The following is a 21,077-nucleotide window of genomic DNA, read 5'->3' as shown; positions in this document are numbered from 1 at the left end:
GAAGGACAGAGCGCGGAGGGAAGGGGCGCAGCAGCAGGTCCGTGTGCAGGTGTGGAGCCCGCCTCGCGCACGTCAGGCAGAGCCGGGAGGACCAGGTGGAGAGGCCCTGAGCGCAGGGCCCGTGACAGCTGAAGGTGGCCCTCCAGCAGGGGACAGGGGAGCTGCTGTGCTTGCTATTTTTACATTTGCTGCAAAGGCAGCAAAGCAGATCTGCAGACATCCACGAATGCTACAGGATACTGGGTGGGCCCAACTCTTCGGCTTCCAGAATGGACCCCCTCGCCCTGCTGGGCTTTGTGCTCCTTCTCTCCTGTACCCCCAAGCACCCCCCTCCCCCAAGAGCAGCTCATAGGTGACTCAAGAAAGTTTTTGAAAAAGACAGCCTTCGCAGCTGTCCAAAGCACAATTTTGAAATAATTTAAGACTCTTTCCAGAAGGCACAAAAGAGAGTCTCTAAAAAGAGGACATGGAGTTCCCGTCGTAGCTCAGCGGGTTAAGAATCCAACTAGTATCCATGAGGAAGCAGGTTCGATCCCTGGCCTTGCTCGGTAGGTTAAGAATCCGGCATTGCCACACGCTGCGGGGTAGGTCACAGACATGGTTCAGATCCAGTATTGCCCTGGCTGGGGTGTAAGCCAGCAGCTGCAGCTCCGATTTGACCCCTAACCTGGGAACTTCCATACGCTTTTTAGGGTGTAGCCCTAAAAAGACCAAAAAAAAAAAAAAAAAAAAAAGAGAGAGAGAGAGAGAGAACATGCAAGTTAGAGAGGGCTGGGCCAGAAGACTGGAAACGGCAGACATGGGGACAAACGTGACAGGCTAAAAATACTGAGCGCCTGTGGGGGACGACATCCTGCCCCACGATGCTGCCCACAGACCCGGCTGAGGCTGGGAGGGCGGGAGGGAGAGCCGCACGTCGAACATGCACAAACAAGGTCAAGTTTGCAGAAGGCAGGCGATTTACAACCCAGGTCAAGAGAAATGACTGCGTTTCAATTCTGTCCGTCAAAATGGAGGAGATTAGGTCCTGGGATCACCTGTTGACCTAATCCTTATTAAACTGTCTTTTAAACCAAGATGTGTGGCTTCTCCCATTAACCTGTGGAATGAGAAGCCACATATAGAAAAGAAGTTTTGCTTAAGCTGGTCGGAGGGAGGGAGTTCTCCGCTAGCTAAGAGGAGGAGGAGCAATGGAAAAGGCTCTCTTTTCTTAAATTCTGTCTTTATAACTGTTTGCAATACTGGGAGTTTCGCATTTCCAACGCACGTGAAGTTCTGTCCTGTGATTCAGAAGCAGTGCATAAAGGGAGATCCTTAATTCTGTGCCCCATCAGACGCTGCTTTCTGATAAAAAGTGGGTAAAATCACACTTTGGGACTCCACGAAACCTCTTTCCACAGGAGAAAGAAAGTACGTGGAAGGCAAGATTTGAAAAAGGAGCTGCTTACCTCTTTCTGGCTTCCTCATACTGCCAGTTAAGCCTGACTCGGTCCACAAGTCTTGTTTTATCATCGAAAACAAACTTTTCGGAACAGAAGCAAGAAAAAAAAAAAAAAGGAAAACATATTAAAAACATATTTTCAAACTAGAAAATTCATTAAATTTTTCAGCAACTATGAAGAATACTTTAATTCATCTTCTAATTTCCATTTTTCAAAGGTCTAGAAGAAAAGACATCAAATAATAGCTGCCACCTCTTATTATAGGGGTTGGGAGCGGGGCTGGAAAGACTTTTGCTTTCCCAACACGAGTGGATTTTTCTTTAAAACAGTCGAGGCATATTCATCTACTGTGTGATTCCAAACCGCAACAACAGATTAAGGGGTTTTTTTTGGCCATGCCCATGGCAGGTGGAAGTTCCTGGGCCCGGGATTGAACTTGCACCACAGCTGTAACCAGAGCCCCAGCAGTGACAATGTCAGATCCTTAACCCGCTGAGCCACAAGGGAACTCCACAAATTAAGTTAAAAAAAATAGGGAATTACTCCAAGTTAATACAAAAGCACAAGAATGCATCTCATCCTATGCAGCATATTCTCTTATTCCTCAATAAATACAAAATAATGGTGTTCTCCTTAAAACTGGCCAGCCCTGTGAGGTCTGGGCTACAGGACCCTTTCAACTGTTATACAGGCTGTTAAAGAACCAAAGGTAAGAGGGTTCCCGTGTGGCGCAGTGGTTGAAGTATCTGGCCTTGACACTGCAGTGGCCGGGATAGCTGCTGTGACATGGGTTTGATCCCTGGCCCAGGAAATTTCTGCATGCCGTGGGCGTGGCCAAAAAATTAAAACTTACAAAAACAAAAATGGTAAAAGGAAAGAAGGCAAGGTACGGAAAAGCCTCGGATTGAGGCCCATCACCTTAGGAGTTCAAGTTGAAATGCAGTGCTCCGATGTGATCACTAGCTGTCCCTAAATATTGTCACACCAATTGCACTGAAGCCAACAAATTCGCACACAAAAAGTACAAGACCTGTATGGGAGGTAACTGGAGCTCCCCTTGGATACTTCTTCCTTCGTTCCTGCAAATATATGACTCTAGTTTCAGTAAATCGGCTCCATCTGGAGATGTGACCAGATCTAGGCCATATATGATGGCCACTAAGTCTTCACTTTTTTTTAAATGATCTCGTTCGTGTCAACAAATTATTTGAAAACAGTCTACTTGAATGATCAGCAATGAATTTACTGATTTGAGTTTGGAGACAGGTCAGTGGGGGAATTTCGTTCCACCTTTAATGCCCTGAATGGCAAGAAGAAGAAATGCCTCATAAGGGACTACGCATTCGCCAGTGAGATGTGACACAATTTTACACAGTTCGGCAGCCCTATCCAAGGCCTCCCTCCACGGTCTCCCCACTATGGATATGTTTAGGCTGTAGCATCACATCTCCAGAAACTGTCCACACTGGACATGAGCTGTCACCTGGTCATCTTTATCAGAGACCCCGAAAGCGGACTCTTCATCAAGACATAAATACCATCTCTTAAACCTCTTCTCAATGCTATTTACAGACCCCCAAGCTCTATTTTTGTACTCTTCTTTGAGAATAAAATGAACATTGTAGTCAGAAAAGAAGCTTACAGCCAAACAGGTTCCTGCTTTATAATTCCTGTGTACCCCAGAGCATGTACCCCAACTGCTAAAGTCCAAGGTGAGGACTTAACTGCTTACAAATCTGTGCCTGTACAGCTGCGGGCTTGAAAAGCATGTTTGGTTCTATCAGCCCTCATCCCACAAAGCTAACTCAAAGGGACACCTCAGTGAGGCAGGCAGACATCGAAGACGGCCGCCGGTAGCCTCCACCTCCTGGGATTCACCCCATGTGAAATCCCCTCCCTTCAAGAGCGAGCTACACTTGACTATAACCAATAGGACACAATTGGTGGGAAGTCATTTCTGCGATTCGACCACAAAAGACTGTGACTTCCTTCGTACTGGAGACTCTGTTGGCGTGCATGCAGCAAGCTGCCACGCTAGAGAGATCTATACGGTAAGGAACAGAAGCCCTCAGTGCAACAATGTGTGAGAAACTGAATCCTGCTGACAATCACGTGAGCTTGGAAGTGGGCCCTTCCCCAGCCAAGCCCTCTGATGAGACTGGAACCCTGGCTAACACACCCTGACTGCAGTTTGAGGCGAGCCCCTGGAGCAGAGGATCCAGCCCAGTCTCCTGACCCACAGTTTTCGTGTGAGCTAATAAAAGTGGGCTGTTGTAAAATGCTGGTTTGAGAGTGTCTTGTTATGGGGCAAAAAGCTGACCAACACAGTTAGAGCCTTTTGATATATTTTTCTACACCAACATGACACAGCAGAAAGCATGAGGGTTTAGGGATCAGAGACACTGATTCCTGGCTACATGCCCTTAGGTATCCTGGCTTCTTGATCCCCTCATCTGTCAAAAAAGAGAATGGAAACAACTATTTACATCGAGATAACAGCCATGACGCTGCCAACCCAGGGCCAGTGGCAGTAAACTCCTAAGCAATGATAATTTACTGCTGAAGTTATTACAGCAGCATAACCAGCCACTCCCCACCTGACATTTTTAGAAAGTCTTACCCAGTTTATTAGAGAACCTTCAATCTTACCCGTTTCTCTCAAACTAAAGAGTCTCTAAAATGGAATTCTAAACTTATGTTAAGTAGCGATGAATTATTCATGGAATTCAGTAAGTCTTGTGCTTCTTTCCTTCTCTCATGCCAAAATCTTTAGGCAAAAATGCCAGACATTTTTGACTTACACATTCTTCTCCGTTTAAACCAAAGATACCTGGTCCAAAAAATGCCCAGGTGTACTTCTGAGAACAATGAGGGGAACACTGAAAACAGGACAGTTCAGGGCATCCAAGACACAAAGTCATTATTTTCTATATTATACTCTCCTCAAAGAGGCACTATTTGTCAACATTTAAAAAGGTTAGCTAATTATTTAAAATCCAGAGTTTTTAGGCGCTCCCGTCGTGGCGCAGTGGTTAACAAATCCGGTTGCCGGGTCGACCCCTGGCCTTGCTCAGTGGGTGAAGGATCCGGCGTTGCCTTAGCTGTGGTGTAGGCTGCAGACGAGGCTCGGATCCCGCGCTGCTGTGGCTGTGGTGTAGGCGGCAGCTACAGCTCGGATTCAACCCCTAGCCTGGGAACCTCCATATGCTGTGGGAGCGGCCTAGAAAAGGCAAATAGACACACAAACGAAAAAAACCTCAGAGTTTTTGAATCAGTGGCTTTTTTCCTTTGTTTCTTTTAATTTATTTAATTTTAGGGGGGCATTCCACATTCCAGTGGTTTTTCATCTTTAGTTAATAAGCCTAAAGAAAAAGAAGCCGTCCACATTGTTTTTCAATTTGTAACCAATAAATGTAAAACTTCACTCAACGCCATTACCATAAGCGTGTCTTTAGGTATTCATTGCCCAGCTTCAAATGGTAATTGTCAACTTTGTTTCTGTGGCTAACTCAAGGCTTCACTCTTGATCAAAATGGGCATTCAGAAGTTCTTCCAAGTCCCAAATAAAAATCAATTTCAATTCAATTCAATGTCCTGACGTTCTTTTAGAAGAATAAGCAGCAGCATCAAAGCATAACCCAAGGGTGACACGGCCACAAAGCCTTTGAAAATCACTGGTCTAAGCCAGAGCTCAGCAAACTGTGGCCCCAAGCCACATCTGGCCCACCACCTCTTTCTGTAAATAAAGTTTTCTTGGAACTTCAATGGGACAAGCCCCTCTCGCTTGTTCACACATGGCCGGTGGCTGCTCTGCACTATAACGATACAGCCCAGGAGCCATGGCAGAGACTGCGTGACCAGCAGGGCCTGAAATACCATCTCGGACCTTGGCAGGAAAAGGCAGCTGATCCCTGCTCTAAAAAGTCACCTGTCTGTCCCAAAGCATCTAAACTCCAGGTGCTTTTGAGAATCTGCATCCCTGGCACAAGGGTGATGAGCAATTCTACCGCATCCCAGGCCAGTGAACCTGCAGGACAGCTGGATGTGCGAAACAGGAGTCTTTCTACAAACGTCATGGCACCAAAGCCAAAATGTGTTTGAAGAGAAAGTGCACAATTAAATTGGATGAGCGGCAGCGCGCGAAGGCAGCCCTTTCATCTCCTGCGCCCGGGGCTCTGCCCCCGCCCGGCGGCCGTACCTCTCCGATGATGTCCGTCTGAGAGCCGGCGTCACAGAACTGTTGGGGCAAAGAGTCGCCCAGCGCGCCTGGATTGTGCGGGAACTCCTGCAGAGGGTCGCTGAGAGAAAAGCTGTTCTTGAAGCCATCGGTGAGCTTGGCCAGGCTCTGGAACAGAAGGAAACAAGCGGCTTGAACGGTGATGCTGCTTCCCTTCCCTTGGAAAGCACGCATTTCCTTCCTGGTCCAGGTCGGCAGCCCCGCCCCGACCCCATCCCCCTTAGATTTAGCGGACGCGTCTGTCAGCGTCCGCACCGTTCTTAAAACTCGTAGTAATTTCAGTCAGATGGCAACTGAGTCCTCCTGGCAGCGTGTGGATAATATAGAGGACAACTGTGTGTGGCACATTTTCACTGTTTTCTGTTTGTTTTTTGGTTGTGTTTTTGGCTGCACCCTCAGTGTGCAGAAGCTCCCGGGCCAGGAAATGTACTCACGCCACAGGAGTGACCAGAGCCACAGTCAGGGACGACACCAGATCCTTAACCTGCTGAGCCACCAGGGAACTCCTTTACTGTTTTTTAAACCTTTGTGTTTCCTGAAGAAAAAAATAAGCACTCCCTCCAAAAAAAGCCAAATTCAGAGAGACAGAGTAGGATGGTGGTTGCCAGGGGCTGGAAGGCTGGCAGAAATGGGGAGATGGTGGTCAGAGGGAACAGAAGTCCAGTTATAAGAAGGACAAGTCCCCAGGACCTAATGTTCACGGCACGGTAAGTGCCATGAACAGTGTGCTACACTGCATATTTGAAAGTTGCTGAGACAGCCGATCTTAAAATCCTCACCGGAGAAAAAGAGAGGGCAGCATGTGAGGCGGTGGACGTGTTCCTTTTACCGTGGCAATCCTTTCACAGCACATGTGTGTAACCCGATTTTTCAGTCATAACTCTACACGGTCAGCAGTCATCTTACATGGATGTCACTTTGCCAAAAATCAGAGTAGGTATGTCTTCGGGCACATGGAACTCCTCTGAGCAAAAGTGTACGAGAGAGTAGATTTTCTAAGACTTTTAGAGATTTGTGAATGCGTCATCTTGGGCAGACATTTCTGCAGGTGCAGCACAACTCAGGCAGCTGGCTCTGTACGTAGCCAAAGGTGGCTTGGGATGGGCCAAGATTTTACATTTGTATAAGAAAGACAAAAGAATTCATGTGATTTTTATTACAAGACGCTGCTTATGAGTCTCCCTGGAGCGTCTCTGAGAAGATGCTGGGGTCTAAAGCATCTTCTAGAAAGTCAAGCTCCAGCCTGCACCGTGCAGAACCCACTCGAGGCACCAGGGTGGCCAGCCCAGCTCTGCAAGCTCAGAAAGAACAGGGCAGGGAGTCCAGCTCCACTGCCTGGGTTGAGGCCCCCACATCCCTGGGGACAGTGGCACCTGGCTCAGGCCAAGGTTTGGGCAGGGACCGCATGGTGACAGCCAAAGAGCATGTTGCCCGACACCGCACAGAGGCTTTAGCAAAGGGCAGCTGTTGTCCTTGCCGCCAAGACCTGGAAATACAGGGCGTGTGCAAACACAGATTTCTGGGTCCCACCTAATCCAGCAGCCCTGGGGTGGGGCCCGGGAACCTGAAATTGAACAAACACCGTGGGGACAGCCTAGAGTATTGTGTCCTTGACATCAGGAAGCACTGCCGCACAAAGCGCTCATGCGAGCACCTCTCTCACTTGGCCCGTGTCCTCCTGTGTCTTACACACTGCAGAAGTGAGACAAATGCCACCAGCGCCAGAGGCTCGATTAGTGTGCGGAGGCGCAAAGAAAAGCCGTGACAGAGAGCATCCGATGCAGTCCAGCAGGGAGCAAGAGGCCCGCGGGCATTCCTCTGCGGAAACTCAGCTTTTTCTAAAAATAACTGAAACCACAGGAGTTCAAGGGGCAAAAAAAAAAAAAAAAAAACAAAAACCCAAAGCAATATAAAGCTGCAATGCAGAAACCCATCTATCCACTGGGTGGAATAGGATGCAGCCGGATCAAGGAAGGAGGAGGGTCCAGGAGGACAGAGACGGGAGAGGGTTCAGGGCATCACCGTCAGATGAGGACGCTCCTGCAAGGCAGCAGGTGCAGGCCCGGCGTCACACTTAGATGTGTCCGTGTAAACACCAGAAGGTCCACAGGAGGCTAACACAGGGAGTTATGGGGGGTGAGTGAATGGGGTGAGGGCAAGACGTTTCCGATGGCTTTTTGAATTATTTTGATTCTTGAACAATATCAATGTATCGCCCACGGCTGTGGCTTGAATTGAAAGACGCGTCTAAGTCCTGACCCCCAGAACCTGGGACCATGCGTTTATTTGGAAGCAAAGTCAGCAGATGGAGTTCAAATGAGGTCATACTGGATCAGAGTGGGTTCTAATCCAGGACCTGGTGTTCTTCTAAGAAGTGCAAATGTACACAGAGACACAGGGGGTGCTGCAGTCCCAAGCCAAGGATGGCCAGCAGCCCCCAGAAGCAACAAGGGGCAGGAAGGACCCTCGCCTAGAGCCTTCAGGGAGAGCCTGGCCTGGCGACACCTTGATTTCAGATTTCTGTTGTCCAGATTCTGAGAAAATACATTTTTCTTTCTTTCTTTTTCTTTCTTCCTTCCTTCCTTTTCTTTCTTTCCGTTTTTTTGCCACACCCACAGCATAAGGAAGTTCCTGGGCCAGGGACTGAATCCGAGCCACAGCTGCGACCTACACCTCAGCTGTGGCAATGATGGATCCTTAACCCACTGCACCACAGCAGGAACTCTGAGAATAAATTTCTGTTTTTCTAAGCCACCTGGATGGTGGTTCTTTGTTACCGCAGCCCTAGGAAACTAATAGGCATATTTTAAATATTCACATATGAATATATATGTGCACACACATATATAGAAGATATCATACATATATATTATATACACATTTTAAATATGCATAACCATATATATAATATATACATTTTTAAAATGTTTAAATAAAAGACAGTTGAGGGAGTTCCTATTGTGGCTCAGCAGTAACAAACCCGACTAGTATCCATGAGGATGCAGGTTCGATCCCCGGCCTCGCTCAGTGGGTTAAGGATCTGGCGTTGCTGTGGCTGTGGTACAGGCTGGCAGAGTGACAGCTCCAATCCCACCCCTAGCCTGGGAACTTCCAAAGGCCATACCTGAGGCCCTAAAAAAGCGAGAAAAAAGAAAAAGACAGACAGACAAGCAGGCGGGCAGATGAACGGACGTGGGCTCCGACGGCACCCAGGCTCTTACCTGCATCAGGTCCCGCCTCTCCTTCTCGCCTGTGCAAATGGCTTTCTTGATGGTCCTGAGCTCGCTCATTATAGCCTGCGCCTCGTCCAGTTTGTAGTTGGTGTGAGCACTTGACATCTTACGATCAATCCTGGTTAAAAAAAGAAATATGAGTCACTCCGTGCGAGATTATAACGTTCCATTAAACAAGAATCACACACACACACAAAAAAAAAACCCTCAAAAGCTTTCATAGAGAGGCGGGAAACTATTGAAAACAATGCTTGGGCAAAGAGAAAGATCCCACAAAACCTCCCTTGCTGGTGCTAAACTCACAGCAACGAGGCTGGGCGGGCAGGCGGGCAGCTCCCTTTGCTCCGGAAGCGCCCTGTGCCCGGGGCAGGGGGGGTGCGGGCAGGGTTCTCAGGTCCTCTCCTAACAGTGAGGCAGCAACATCACTGGCTTAATGACGTCCTGAAATTTTAAACTTCCCTGAGAGGAAGAGCGTGTCTTATTCATTTCTCCCCAGCACCTGGGGCAGTGGCCCAAAATGTCTATTACAAACACAGACGAATGAAACCGATGGGCGAGAAGAGTCTCTGGGAAACGGCAAAAAGGAGTGAGCTTTCGAGAGTGACGCCGCGTGCAAAAGTTGGAAACTTTGCTCCCGGCTCCTCTATGGAGCTTCCTGTCTTTCACTCTGGTTCTAATTTATCACTCTCTCTCCTGCTCAGCTCCTCAACGCTTTCCTTCCAGCCAAAGGTCCGTTCATCCTTTCTTCGTCCCAGCCCTTCAAATGAACTCCCTTCTGTCCATCCTTCCCCCCAGCCAGCCCACCCCTGGGCGGGCGCACAGGGCCTGGTGCTGGGTACCGGAGGCAGAGCAGGGACCAGGAGCAGGCTGGCTCTGGCCTTCAAAGAGCAGGCAGCCTCCCGAAGCACATCTTTGCTCGCATCCTCCATGTCCACGTCTTAAGCCTTAGAAGCCCTCGGGGCTGAAGAAGACACCTGGCTCCAGGAACAGAAGGAACGCCTTTGGAAGGTCACAGCTTGCATTTCAGCTTCCAGATCCACCATGACGCAGGTTCTGGTTCTAAACTGTTTCTCCCGTGTCTCCGGAACACCCGGACCCTTAACGGCCAGCCCAAACTCCCTTATTTTCCACTCACAAAAGCATCCGGGGGGCTGGTGGATGCCAGTGACACTCCAGCTCTGGAGTGGGACCCCGGGCAAGTCACTGCCCTTCTTTAAACCTCAGTTTCGTCCTGCCTCAAACAGGGACCCTACAAATGTTTCGCCTACTGAACGAGAAAATGTGAGACCAGGGCCTGCTTAGCAGAGGCCTGGCAGGTGACGTCTGCAGTGATGATTGCTATCAGGATAATGCCGTGTCTACTTCCTCCTGGAGAAAAAGTAAAGAACTCACCAACTCTGCTACTTTACTATCATGAACAAACCCCTGGCCTCAGATATCACAACTCACAGCAAAATTCAGCATCAGAGCTCACGTGAGCCATCAGCACCACTGGCAGGAGAGAAGGACAAAAGAACAAGCAGGAGGAGCTCCTGCTGTGGCTCAGTGGTCACAAACCCGACCAGTAACCATGAGGATGCGGGTTTGATCTCTGGCCTCGCTCGGTGGGTTACGAATATGGCGTTGCCGTGAGCTGTTGGTGTAGGTCGCAGATGAGGCTCAGATCCCGAGTTGCTGTGGCTGTGGCGTAGACCGGCAGCCTGGGAACCTCCATATGCCTCGGGTGTGGCCCTAAAAAAAGGCAAAAAAAAAAAAAAAAAGGAACAAGCAGGAAAACCCTCCTTCCCTTTGGATCAGGGCTTCCCGGCTCGCCGGCCTGGCTGGGAGTGCCGTCAGCTCTAAGTCAAGTGTGCGGGAAAAGCAGTCCTGAGCCCTCGAGTCCTCTTCCTTGGAGACGCATCCAGAGGCTCTGTAGGACCGCACACGTTGAATGCTGACACCCCTACATCCCAACACGGCCTGGCCACGTGTTCTTCCGTTTCAGCTGTCCTATGGAGACCCGGGAGTCTCTAACGCAAGGCAGAAGTGCAGGCCGGCCACTCACAGCACTACATCTGCCAAGAAGTGGCCCAACTCTTCTGGCAGAGGGAATCTAGACTCATTTACAGAATAATGTCTGCTTGTGTCCATCCTCTGATAAAAGGCTTTCTAATCCGTCTCATCGAAGGTCACACATCACAACCCGCAGAGGCTGGTTAGTACGTCTGCAGAAAATGTTTACACCATTTTGATACCAAAAACCCCAAGGCCAGAAAAGTCTGTTTGGTAACGGTGAATGACCAAACGCCTTTGCTAACCAGGTCTACTGGCTCCTCCAGAAGGAAGAATAGAGCAAACGGATCATCACTTGACAGTGACACCGATACAGAGAAATGAAAGTCTACCATGCTGAACAAAATGTTTTCAATGGCTTGAAAATCAGTGCTAAGCAAATAGTCACAGCAGTGCAGACAGATGCCCAGTGTCAAGGCTGCGCGTGAGGCGCTAATCACATCAGCTCCAGCTCTGTACTCAGGTGCCGTGCCTTTCTTACGGCTTTCAGCTGCTGGAGGGCCGAAGCCAGCCATCAGCAAAGCCAGGGACTGAACCAGCCGCCGGTCAAGGCCCGGCATCTACAATGGGAAGGGCTGCCACCTAGAGGAAAAATGGCCCCAATTCCCATCGGGAGAGGACTGCCACCCTGTAATGCTTCCCATCGGCAGACACGGCAGAGAGCCTCGGAGAAGGAAAAGTTCAACTTCAAGGCCACGGACCTGGGCTTTGACCTTTGATCTACCCAAGCGGCTCTGAGACCCTGAAAAGGAAGGAAGACTGACCTAGAGCAGCTGCTGTCCCTCTGTCCTGAGGGTGTCCGAGCATGGTGGGCTGGGGCAGGTAAGGGGAGAGCCCACACGGGGCTCGGGGCTCGAGGACCCCCAGCCGTGCTTCTGCGAGCCCCTCGCCTTGCTCCGTCTCGGGTGATCTGCTCCCACAGAAGATGGCATGTGAGGGCAAGGGAAGCGGAAAAGACTTCCCTGTGAAAAAATATGAAAGCGGAGTTCCCTCCTGGCTCGGGGAGTTAAAGATCCAGTGTTGTCGCCACAGAGGCTCAGGTTGTTGCTGTGGTGTGGGTTCGATCCCGGGCCCAGGAACTTCCACATGCCACAGGTGTGGCCAAGGAGAAAAAGAAAGTGTGAAAGCTATGAGAGACAACGATCTCGAAGTTCTAGGAAGTATATAGTTATGTAAAAGATATTATATAACTTCATAGACATATTGTATATAATATACAGCAACTGAGTAAATTATATAATTATATAACTAGCACATTAAGACAGTTCAATGTATCAAGCACCTACTAGGTGACAGAGCCTTGCTGTATGTTGTCTGTCACTTCATTTAGTAGCCTCGACAGCTTTACAAGATAGGCATAATCTCTTATTTTAAAATGAAAAGACAGGCTCAGACAGAGTAAGCGGCCCAAGATGAGACAAGCGAAGATCTGGCAGAGCCGAGATTCAACCTCTCCCAATTCTCACATCCGAGCTGGATCCCCAGGTGCAGTGATGGCCCTTGATACACCCACGCCCTGGGCGCACCCCTGCACAGAGTGGCCAAGGGAGGGGTCCCTATGCTCTGATACCGGGAAGCAAGGGTCCGCAGAATTCAAACCACTTCCACTGGTCAACTGATACATCCTCGTCTAACAAAACCTTCAAATGACAGGAACCCTCTTCTATCACAAGAGCAAAACTCATTTATTTGGGAGTTTTCTCCCTTTTGTCAAATTCCCTCTAGAACCTTAGTCAAATTCAGAGGATATACTTAATGATTTGGTATTTTCTAAAATACTGATATATTCCAGTTCATTAAATAACATCTGTGACTGCAAAAGAACTTTTACTTTTTAAATTTTAATGAAGAGCCCAAGACAGTGCTTGCGCATCTCAAATAAGATGACGGAAAGGTGATGAGGGCTCAACAAAAGGCGGTAATAATAAGGACAGAAGTTATTGCACAGGGCATCATGATGGGCATGCTTCTGTCCCCCCAACACTCACGGACTGGAATCCTAAAGCTCAGAGCAAGGGTATCAGGAGGCAGGGCCTCTGCGAGGTCATGAGGGAGAAACCCTCAGAATGGGATTAGGGCCTTAGGAAAGAGACCCCAGGAGTTCCCGTCGTGGCTCTGTGGTTAACGAATCCAACTAGGAACCATGAGGGCGCAGGTTCGATCCCTGGCCTTGCTCAGTGGGTTAAGGATCCCGCATTGCTGTGGCTGTGGTGTAGGCCGGCAGCTGCAGCTCCGATTGGACCCCTAGCCTGGAAACATCCATATGCCAGTGGGTGCGGCCCTAAAAAGCAAAAAAAAAAAAAAAAAGGAGAGACCCCATGCGAAGATGGCCATTCATGAACTGGGAAGCTGGCTCTTATCAGTCACAGAATCTGACCATGCTGCCACCCTGATCTTGGACTTCCAGCCTCCAGAACTATGAAAAATGAATTTCTGTTGTTTACAAGCCACTCAGTTTGTTTTGCTATCAGCAGCCCGAGTGGACTAAGACCCAGTGTGAAAAAACAAACAAACAAACAAACACCAGTACGCAGACCACACAGTCTTCTGAACCCTCAATGTGCCCCAGCAGCTTTGCGAAGCCTAAGTGACTTGCTGAAGGTGGCACAGCCAGGAGGAGGCACAGAGCGACGTGGACACCAGAGCCATCCTCTCCTGTCGCCAGGCTAGCAATACACTCGGGGTCGAGGCCGCCGAACCCACGCCCCATCCGATCTGACAGCCACCCACACAGCCAGTCTGATGTCCCAACGTAAACCGGTGCCCCGTACGGGCTGCCTTTGAAAGGGATGCTCAGAGAGAAGAGGAGACAGCACCGCGTCCAACGCTGACCGCAGCGCCGTGGACAAGGCATCGCGGAGGCATCGATCATCCTCCTCGCCTGCCGCCGCCCGCGGGTGTCCACACCTGCCGCCCAGCTGAAGGCGTCGAGACGACTGCGCACAAATGAGCCCTTAAACCCACACCTCGGAGCACAGGGCCGCCAGCGGCTCAAGCTCTCCCACGTCAACACCACACACTACCAGCGCCGGCAGGGGGCCTGGGGCGAGCCTCGGAAGGCGGCCGGCAGCCGGTCCTGGGCGGGACGCCAGACCCGTCCCTCCGCCGAGAACAAGGCCCTGCTGCCGCCCCCGCTTCCGTCGGTCCCGAGCACTGTTCTCTGAGCAGCGCCGGCCTCTCAGCACGGGCTGTGCCTCGTGTGCCCCGTTCACGGCAGAGCGTTGGTCTGAGCGTGTTCTCACGGTGAACAACCCCGTTCTCGGCTGGAACCCCTAAATCCCCCCGGACGGCAAACACTCATTCTAAGATCGAAGGCTGCCTCGTTCTGGTGCTGCAGGCTCAGGAGAGCGCAGCCGCTCTTCTTTAAGGAGACGCGTGGGCTTAGCGTCATCACACCATCCGAGGATTTAAAAGGCTCAAAGCGGAGAAGCCCACCTAGAGGCGAAGAACGTGCCGCACAGAAAGTGGGGATCGGAACGTTTCAGGAACACTCCCTTCTGTGCTCTGAACGGCAGTGATAGAAATAGGATTTCTTAACACACAACCTAAGTACAGTAAGTGCAATACAAATACAGCAAGGAGCAGAGAAGGAAACGCTGGAGGGCAGGTAATAAGAAGGCGACTGGGCTGATTTAGGGACTTCTCCGCGATGCTCGTGGCCCAGGCCCTCGCCCAGAGGGTCCCAGCGTCCTGAAGTGACCCTGGCCAGTCTTCTCATCCCACCGAGCCCTGCACTACACCCAGAGCTGTGTGGGTCCTGCCAACCAAGCAGGGAACAAAGCCAAGTCCGCGTCCCCGAGCAGCAGCGTCCCGCTAGGCCAGGAGACAGACAAGAAGGAAACCATTAGGTCAGGCCACCGCTGGCTTGTTTAAGGAACATGAAGCTGGGGTGGGGAAAGAATCTGGGGAGAGGGCTTCTTTCCAGACGTCATTTGTCCAGAGAACCATGGAAGGGAGGGGACAGGCACAAGAGCCAAGTTCCAGTGCAGAGAGCCAGGGAAGGGGGCGATGCAGGTGAGACTGGGGGCCGACTCGTCTGCAGTCTGGATCGTATTCTAAGTGACAATGAGCCACCGGGGGCCACACACAGTGGAGACACATCACATCAAAAAAAAAAAAGAAAGAAAGAATCCCCAAAGCTGGCTTGAGGAGGGGACGGGTGCCAGGTGTGGGCGCAGGGCACAGCGAACATGGACAGGGAAAAGGTCGCCAGAACAGGGCTCCCCCCAAAGCGTCCAGGCCCTCAGCACTCAGGGACGTCACAGGCGGCACATAAGCATGGGCAACTCGGCAGGGAGCGGTGTTAAACGAGCTTCCTGGCTGCGGGACACCTCGCGGTCCAACAGGAGATACCTTCCAGATGCCCAGGAGGTCTAGCGCCACTAGAGAGGGGGCCCTCCCCACCCACGAGCACACCTGGCACATCCCTGGCCGTCACCCACTTGGGAAACGGCAGACACCCTCGCTCGCCCCCCCTCAGCCCTGGACTCTAGTCCTGAGTTGCAGGAAGCTAATTTTTTTCAAAACAAGCTTCAGAAACCTTGGGACTGCGGCGCCTAGGAAGCTCTCGCCCGATTTTTCTGAAGATTTCCATTACTCGTCAACATCGCTCCTGTTTCCCGAAGACTCTCATAAAGGGTCTCCAGAGAAAGGCCAAGTACAAGGACGCCGAGACGCTCTCTCGCGCCCATGAGAGAGAGCACATCCTCCCCAAAAGGAGAGGAAATGAAAATGAACTCGAGTCAGATCAGTCCTCTCGAATCCATGAGACCAGTCTGCATCCCCAGCAGGGGACACAGGAGCGTGTTCAATGATGCCACACGCAATCACACGGCAAAATCCAGTACCAGAGCAATCCTTTCGGGTCGAGCAAATGAGCCTCTTCGGCAAATAAGATGTCAGCAGGAAGGGGGAGAAAAAGAAAAAAGGCGAGGGGCAGAGAGATTCAGAGACACGCTAACCCAACGTACGTACTGCGCGGGCCTTGTCTGAACCTGGACCCAAACAGACCCGGGAAACGGAAAAAACTCGCTGGAGAAGGACCAACGTGAAGAGATTACTATTAAGCGGTACAGGTATTTAACTTGACAGGCGATATTTCTGGATTAAATATGATTCTGGGATTTGCTTCAGTAACATGGGTGACGAGGCTACGTGACAGACAAAACAAGACTGGCCGTTGTGTGGTCAGCCGGTGACATGGGCTAAGGGGCAGAGGCAGGTTCCAATACACTATTCTCTCTACTTTTGTGTATGCCTGACATTTTCCATCATTAAAACTTTACACATATTATCCCCCCCCCAAACACACACGTACACATTCCATCATTAACCCACAGACTGTGTTCACGGCCAGCCCCCATCTACAAAAATTAACTACATACACAGACTTTAAAAAAAAAAAATACAAAAGGTTCTTTTTTCCTCGCTTGGACCCAAGCGTAATGATGGATTTCCTTGCTAGCCAGGAAAGTTCACCAAGATAAACACGTCGAGTTTAAAATGTTATAAGTAGCCAAACTCTTGGTGAGGTGCTCTGGGAAAAAAAAAAATACACGGGATATTCTGGGAAGCAAGAATAGCAGAAAATTTTCTGGAGGAAAATCTAGGGTCTCTGCCTTAAGTCAAAGGTTGGTGATAACATCTGAGGAGCCCACTGCCATACGGCTGCTCACGAGTCGTCTGTGCTTAGAGCTGGCCTGTGACAGTAGGGCTGGCGCAGTCACGCACGCGATGCTTACCCCAGGTTTCCAACTTTCTCAACAAGTAACACCAGGCTGCGTGATTCGATCCGAACACGAGAGCCAGCCCTCAACAGCAGCGAAATAAAGAGGCTGTGTCCCTCTCATGCACGGCCCGTGTAACTCAGCGGAAGGCATCAGACTCCTTCTGCTTCGGAGCATTTTAGCCTGGCAGGTTCCCTCTCCTTCCTGCGATGCTGTCACAGCACAGTGTGAACATGTGCGGTGACAACACAGCAGCCCATTTACCGTTGCCTCTCGAGGTGGCTCCACCTGGAAAGCTGGGGTGGGCCCCCCAGGACCAAGGCCAGGTCCAGAACCTTTCGCTCGGCCTCCCCGGGGAGGGCCAGCGTCCCCACAGGCTCTGGGGGCGGGGGGGTGTGTACCACGGCCACCCCCACATGTGGGATCTCACGAAGGAAGGAAGACAGACAATCAAAACCCAGCGGCCCTTCTTTGGGCAGAAGCAGGACCTACGCTCTCCGCCAGCTGCAGGTGTGACGTTACAGCTCCTCCTGTGCTGGCTTCTGCCTCCCCTCCAATGAACCTAGAGAAACCGAGGCCGCCTTTTCCTCTTCGGAAAAGTCCCTTGACTACAAGAGATGGCCTTACTTCCTAGCGATGCCAAGGGAAAGGGGTTTGCTCTGTCACTTGAGCCCTGATAGCTTTTATTTTCTAGAGTGTTCAGACTTACGCGGACGTCACCATATAACCTTTGGCTTCACATAGAGAAATGCGTGGGACCCCCCAGGATGGGATGAGTGACCTTAAGGAAAAAGAAGGCTCACCAGAGACCAGGGGCCTCCCCCGCCCCCCACCACGTGAAGACACAGCAAAAAGGCAGGCCTATGACAGTGAATCTGCCAGCACCCTGAGCTTCACTTCCGGCCTCCAGAACTGCGAATGTCTGCTCCTTAAGTCGCTCAGTCTTTTTCTGTATTTTGTCATAGTGGCCGAGCTGAGAGAATCCCCAATGACACATGAGAAAAGCAGGCACTGAAGGTGTGACGCACAGGTCCCAGTTCAGCCAGTGAAACCAGGCTCTGAGTCTCAAGGCAACGGACCTTGGACCAGCAGCCACACGACGCCCTTTCTTAGGAAAACTCCTTCTTGGAGATCACCAGTGCTGTTCCTTCAATTTGCTCGCTTCATATATAACTCACAAATGACAACAACTTTATCCCCCAACTCTAATTAGGGATAAAGTTCTAATTGGACAGATGTCAACAGGAGGAAGCCCTACAGATCGGGCTGCCCCACAGAATGTCCTGTGATGATGGAAGTGTCCTCCTGTCTGTGTCGTCCAATGCAGGGGCCACTAGCCCGGGGTCCTCAGCCTGCACCAGATGTGCCCTCCAGGAAACACTTGGCAATAGCTGGAGACATCTCTGATGGTCACAACTGGGTGAGAGGGTGCTACTGGCATCTGGGGGTCAAGGCCAAGGATGCTGCTACACCTCCTATGATGCAAAACACAGCCCAAGCCACAAAGAGGTATCTGGTCCAAAGTGCCACTAGCACCGAGGTGGAGAAAATCTGCCGTGGCCCGTGTGACTACGGAGCATCTCAGATGAGACTGGGGGACTCAATTTTTAATTTTACTAACTTTAGTTAGTTTAAGTGTAAATTTTCAAGTGAAAAACATACGAGACTGGTAGTCCAAAACAGGAACTGAAATTTAAACGGCCATGGGTGTTCTGGACAGTAGAGCAATCAAGGATGTGTGTAAATATGAAAATAAAGGTCTTCTTTCCCAAGTATTTCCACTTAAAGGAACAAAGCATCTTCGGGGAAAAGAGCGCTCTGAGGCTCGGGGTCAGCGAGGAATGAGCATCGATAAAAGCACCAAAGCGAACACCACCCGTGAAGCTTTAGGGCAGAGGACCAGGCACCAAACAGGTCAGCACGACTGGAAATCACAGGCACTGCTCCCCTCCGTCACTGCAGGCCACTTACTCTTGCAGGGTCTCCACCCCCTTTTCCTTGTACTGCAGTTCTTGCTTCATCTGGGTCAGCTCTCGTTTCAATCTGGAAAGCTAAAAACAAATGACACGGTTTTTTTCCAAAAGTGAGCTGTGAAAATGACGTCTAGAGTTGTGAGCATCTATGTTTCTGGTCAGCTGGCAACCGGCTGGATCACCCAAGCTCTCTGTGAACTTCCATTAAACAGCCAGGCCCAGGAGCTGGGTCGCCTCGAAGCACAAGGCCCGGGGCGCTGGCAGGTTCCTCCCCACGTGCAACCCTGGCACCAGCGCCGATTTTCTTTCTCAAGATATGGATTCACACATTGCCGTGAGCCACTGTCACACGTTTCTCGTCCTCTCTTCCACTTACTCCCCACTGATTCCACAAATGAGATCCCGCTGCTCAAGCCATGACTTCCCACTCCCTGAAGGCAGGGCCTGGAGTGCTTCTTGAAGCAGATCCCAGGCCCACTTTGGGCCAGTGTTAAAACTCGGGGCTGGAGTTCCCATCGTGGCTGGGCAGTTAATGAACCTGACTAGCATCCATGAGGTTGTGGGTTCGATTCCTGGCCTCGCTCAGTGGGTTAAGGATCCGGCGTTGCCATGAGCTGTTACACAGGTCGCAGACGCGGCTCGGATCCTGAGTTGCTATGCCTGTGGTGTAGGCCAGCAGCTGTACCTCTGATTCAACACCTAGCCTGGGAACTTGCATACACTGCACAAAACTCGGGGGCGGGGGGGGTGGCCTGGAGCTCACACTTTGCACCGACTCCCCAAGTGTTTCTTGTAGGTGCGCTAGCATGTGAGAAGCATGGCACTGAAAGAGACTGAGACACCAGCAAAGACAGTGTCTCTGACATGTCTCCCATCCCCCTCCCAGACAGCCCCGCCCCGGGGATGAGGTGGCACATAAAGAACCCAGCGACACCAAGAAGGAGCGTCAGAACCTTAAAAAAAAAAAAAAAAAGCTGGAAAGCAAAACCAAATGTAATAATAATTCATGAAATTGAAAATCTTATTAAAACATGACTGTTAGACACACTGACGGCCATAAAATGAACCATGATAAGTGATGTTACATAAAAATACATACAAGACTTCAAGCTGTGAAAATACTCATTTTACTCACCCTATCCCGGCGACTTGCTATTTCTGCTTTTATTTGGTATGGGTCGTACTTTGTATTTGCTGAATATCCAGAAAAGGCTAGAAAGAAGGAAAATATTTTACTTTACGATGGATCCTTCAAAATAAATACACAAAGAGAAGAACTTCTGATTCACCATATGAAGTAATTAATTCTAAGTCTGAGATTTACAAGTTAGGACTGGCTCCTAAAGAATGAACTTTCACAACCTCAAATCCTGACGTCTGATTTTTGCATGAGGCCCTTCTATGTGATTCCACAAAATAAGACATATGGCTGTAGGCAAAACACAACTCTATTTACTTCGACTTCAAAACTACTAGGGTTAAAAACCACATAGAGGAGTTCCTGCTGTGGCCAGTGGGTTAAGAACCCGACTGCAGCAGCTTGGGTCACTGTGGAAGTTCGGGTTTGATCCCCAGCCCAGTGCAGTGTGTTAAAGAATCTGGCATTGCCACAGCTGCAGCTTGGATTCGATCCCTGGCCCGGGAACTTCCATATGCCACAGATGTGGCCATAAAAAACAAAGCCAAAAACATATATATGCAGGAGGCGGGGGTTGAGGAGGTGTGCTTGTGGTATAGAAACTGGTCCTTGCTATGTAAATAGTACACACAGTATGAACCCACTTTTTTTTTTCTTTTTTTGGCCAAGCTCGCAGCATGCAGAAGGTCCCAGGCCAGGGATGGAACTCGCTCCTCAGCAGTGGCCAGAGCCACAGCAGTGACGATGCCTGATCCCTAGCCCACTAGGCCACCAGGGAACTCTAGTATGAATCCATTTTTATTTCCTTTTAAAATGCACACACCCAGGGAAGTCACTGGAAGGAGAGAGTTCCAGAGCTAACTATTATTCCCAGTGGTTTCGTTGCAAAAAGATGTGATTTTTCACTCTCTTCGCATGTATATTCTCGACATGAACGATTTTGACCTTAGAACGAAAAAACCACTAAAGAGTCCTAAAATGAAAAAGACAACTTTCCAGAAATGTGTCAGTATCCGGCAGGCTTGAGAAAAAGCAATCCTTCCACGATGCTGGTTCCCTGAAAGCTGAGGCGAGGCACCCTCGCTTTTATTCTAGCCGCTTGTTTGTGACGGATGTTTAGCCAAAGGACATCAAAGAGCAGGATGCCTTTTTCAGCTGAGCAGCGCCCGGGACTTGAAGTCTTTTAACCGACAGCATCGCCGCTGCGGCCGCCCGTATCAGGGCAGCCAGGCCCCGTGCAGTGTCTCAGTGACCGGAGCAGCGCGTGGCCACTTCT

The 21,077-nt window shown here is 50.3% G+C and overlaps 1 protein-coding gene across 1 annotated transcript in view; it reads right to left on the bottom strand.

The window, feature by feature from the left end:
• Positions 1-21,077, bottom strand: part of WWC3 (WWC family member 3) — a 115,292-nt gene that overhangs the window by 40,720 nt on the left and 53,495 nt on the right. Inside the window, exons 4-8 of the mRNA XM_013985877.2 lie at positions 19,799-19,875; positions 18,662-18,741; positions 8,901-9,030; positions 5,641-5,787; positions 1,449-1,522 (exon numbers count right to left, since the gene is read on the bottom strand). Of these exons, the coding sequence (XP_013841331.2) occupies positions 1,449-1,522; positions 5,641-5,787; positions 8,901-9,030; positions 18,662-18,741; positions 19,799-19,875 (508 nt within the window). The remainder of the gene's footprint in view (positions 1-1,448; positions 1,523-5,640; positions 5,788-8,900; positions 9,031-18,661; positions 18,742-19,798; positions 19,876-21,077) is intronic.

Source organism: Sus scrofa, chromosome X (genome assembly GCF_000003025.6).
Source record: "Sus scrofa isolate TJ Tabasco breed Duroc chromosome X, Sscrofa11.1, whole genome shotgun sequence".
NCBI lineage: Eukaryota > Metazoa > Chordata > Mammalia > Artiodactyla > Suidae > Sus > Sus scrofa.
Note: the sequence above shows the minus strand (reverse complement) of the source record. Positions and strands in the feature narration are given on the sequence as shown.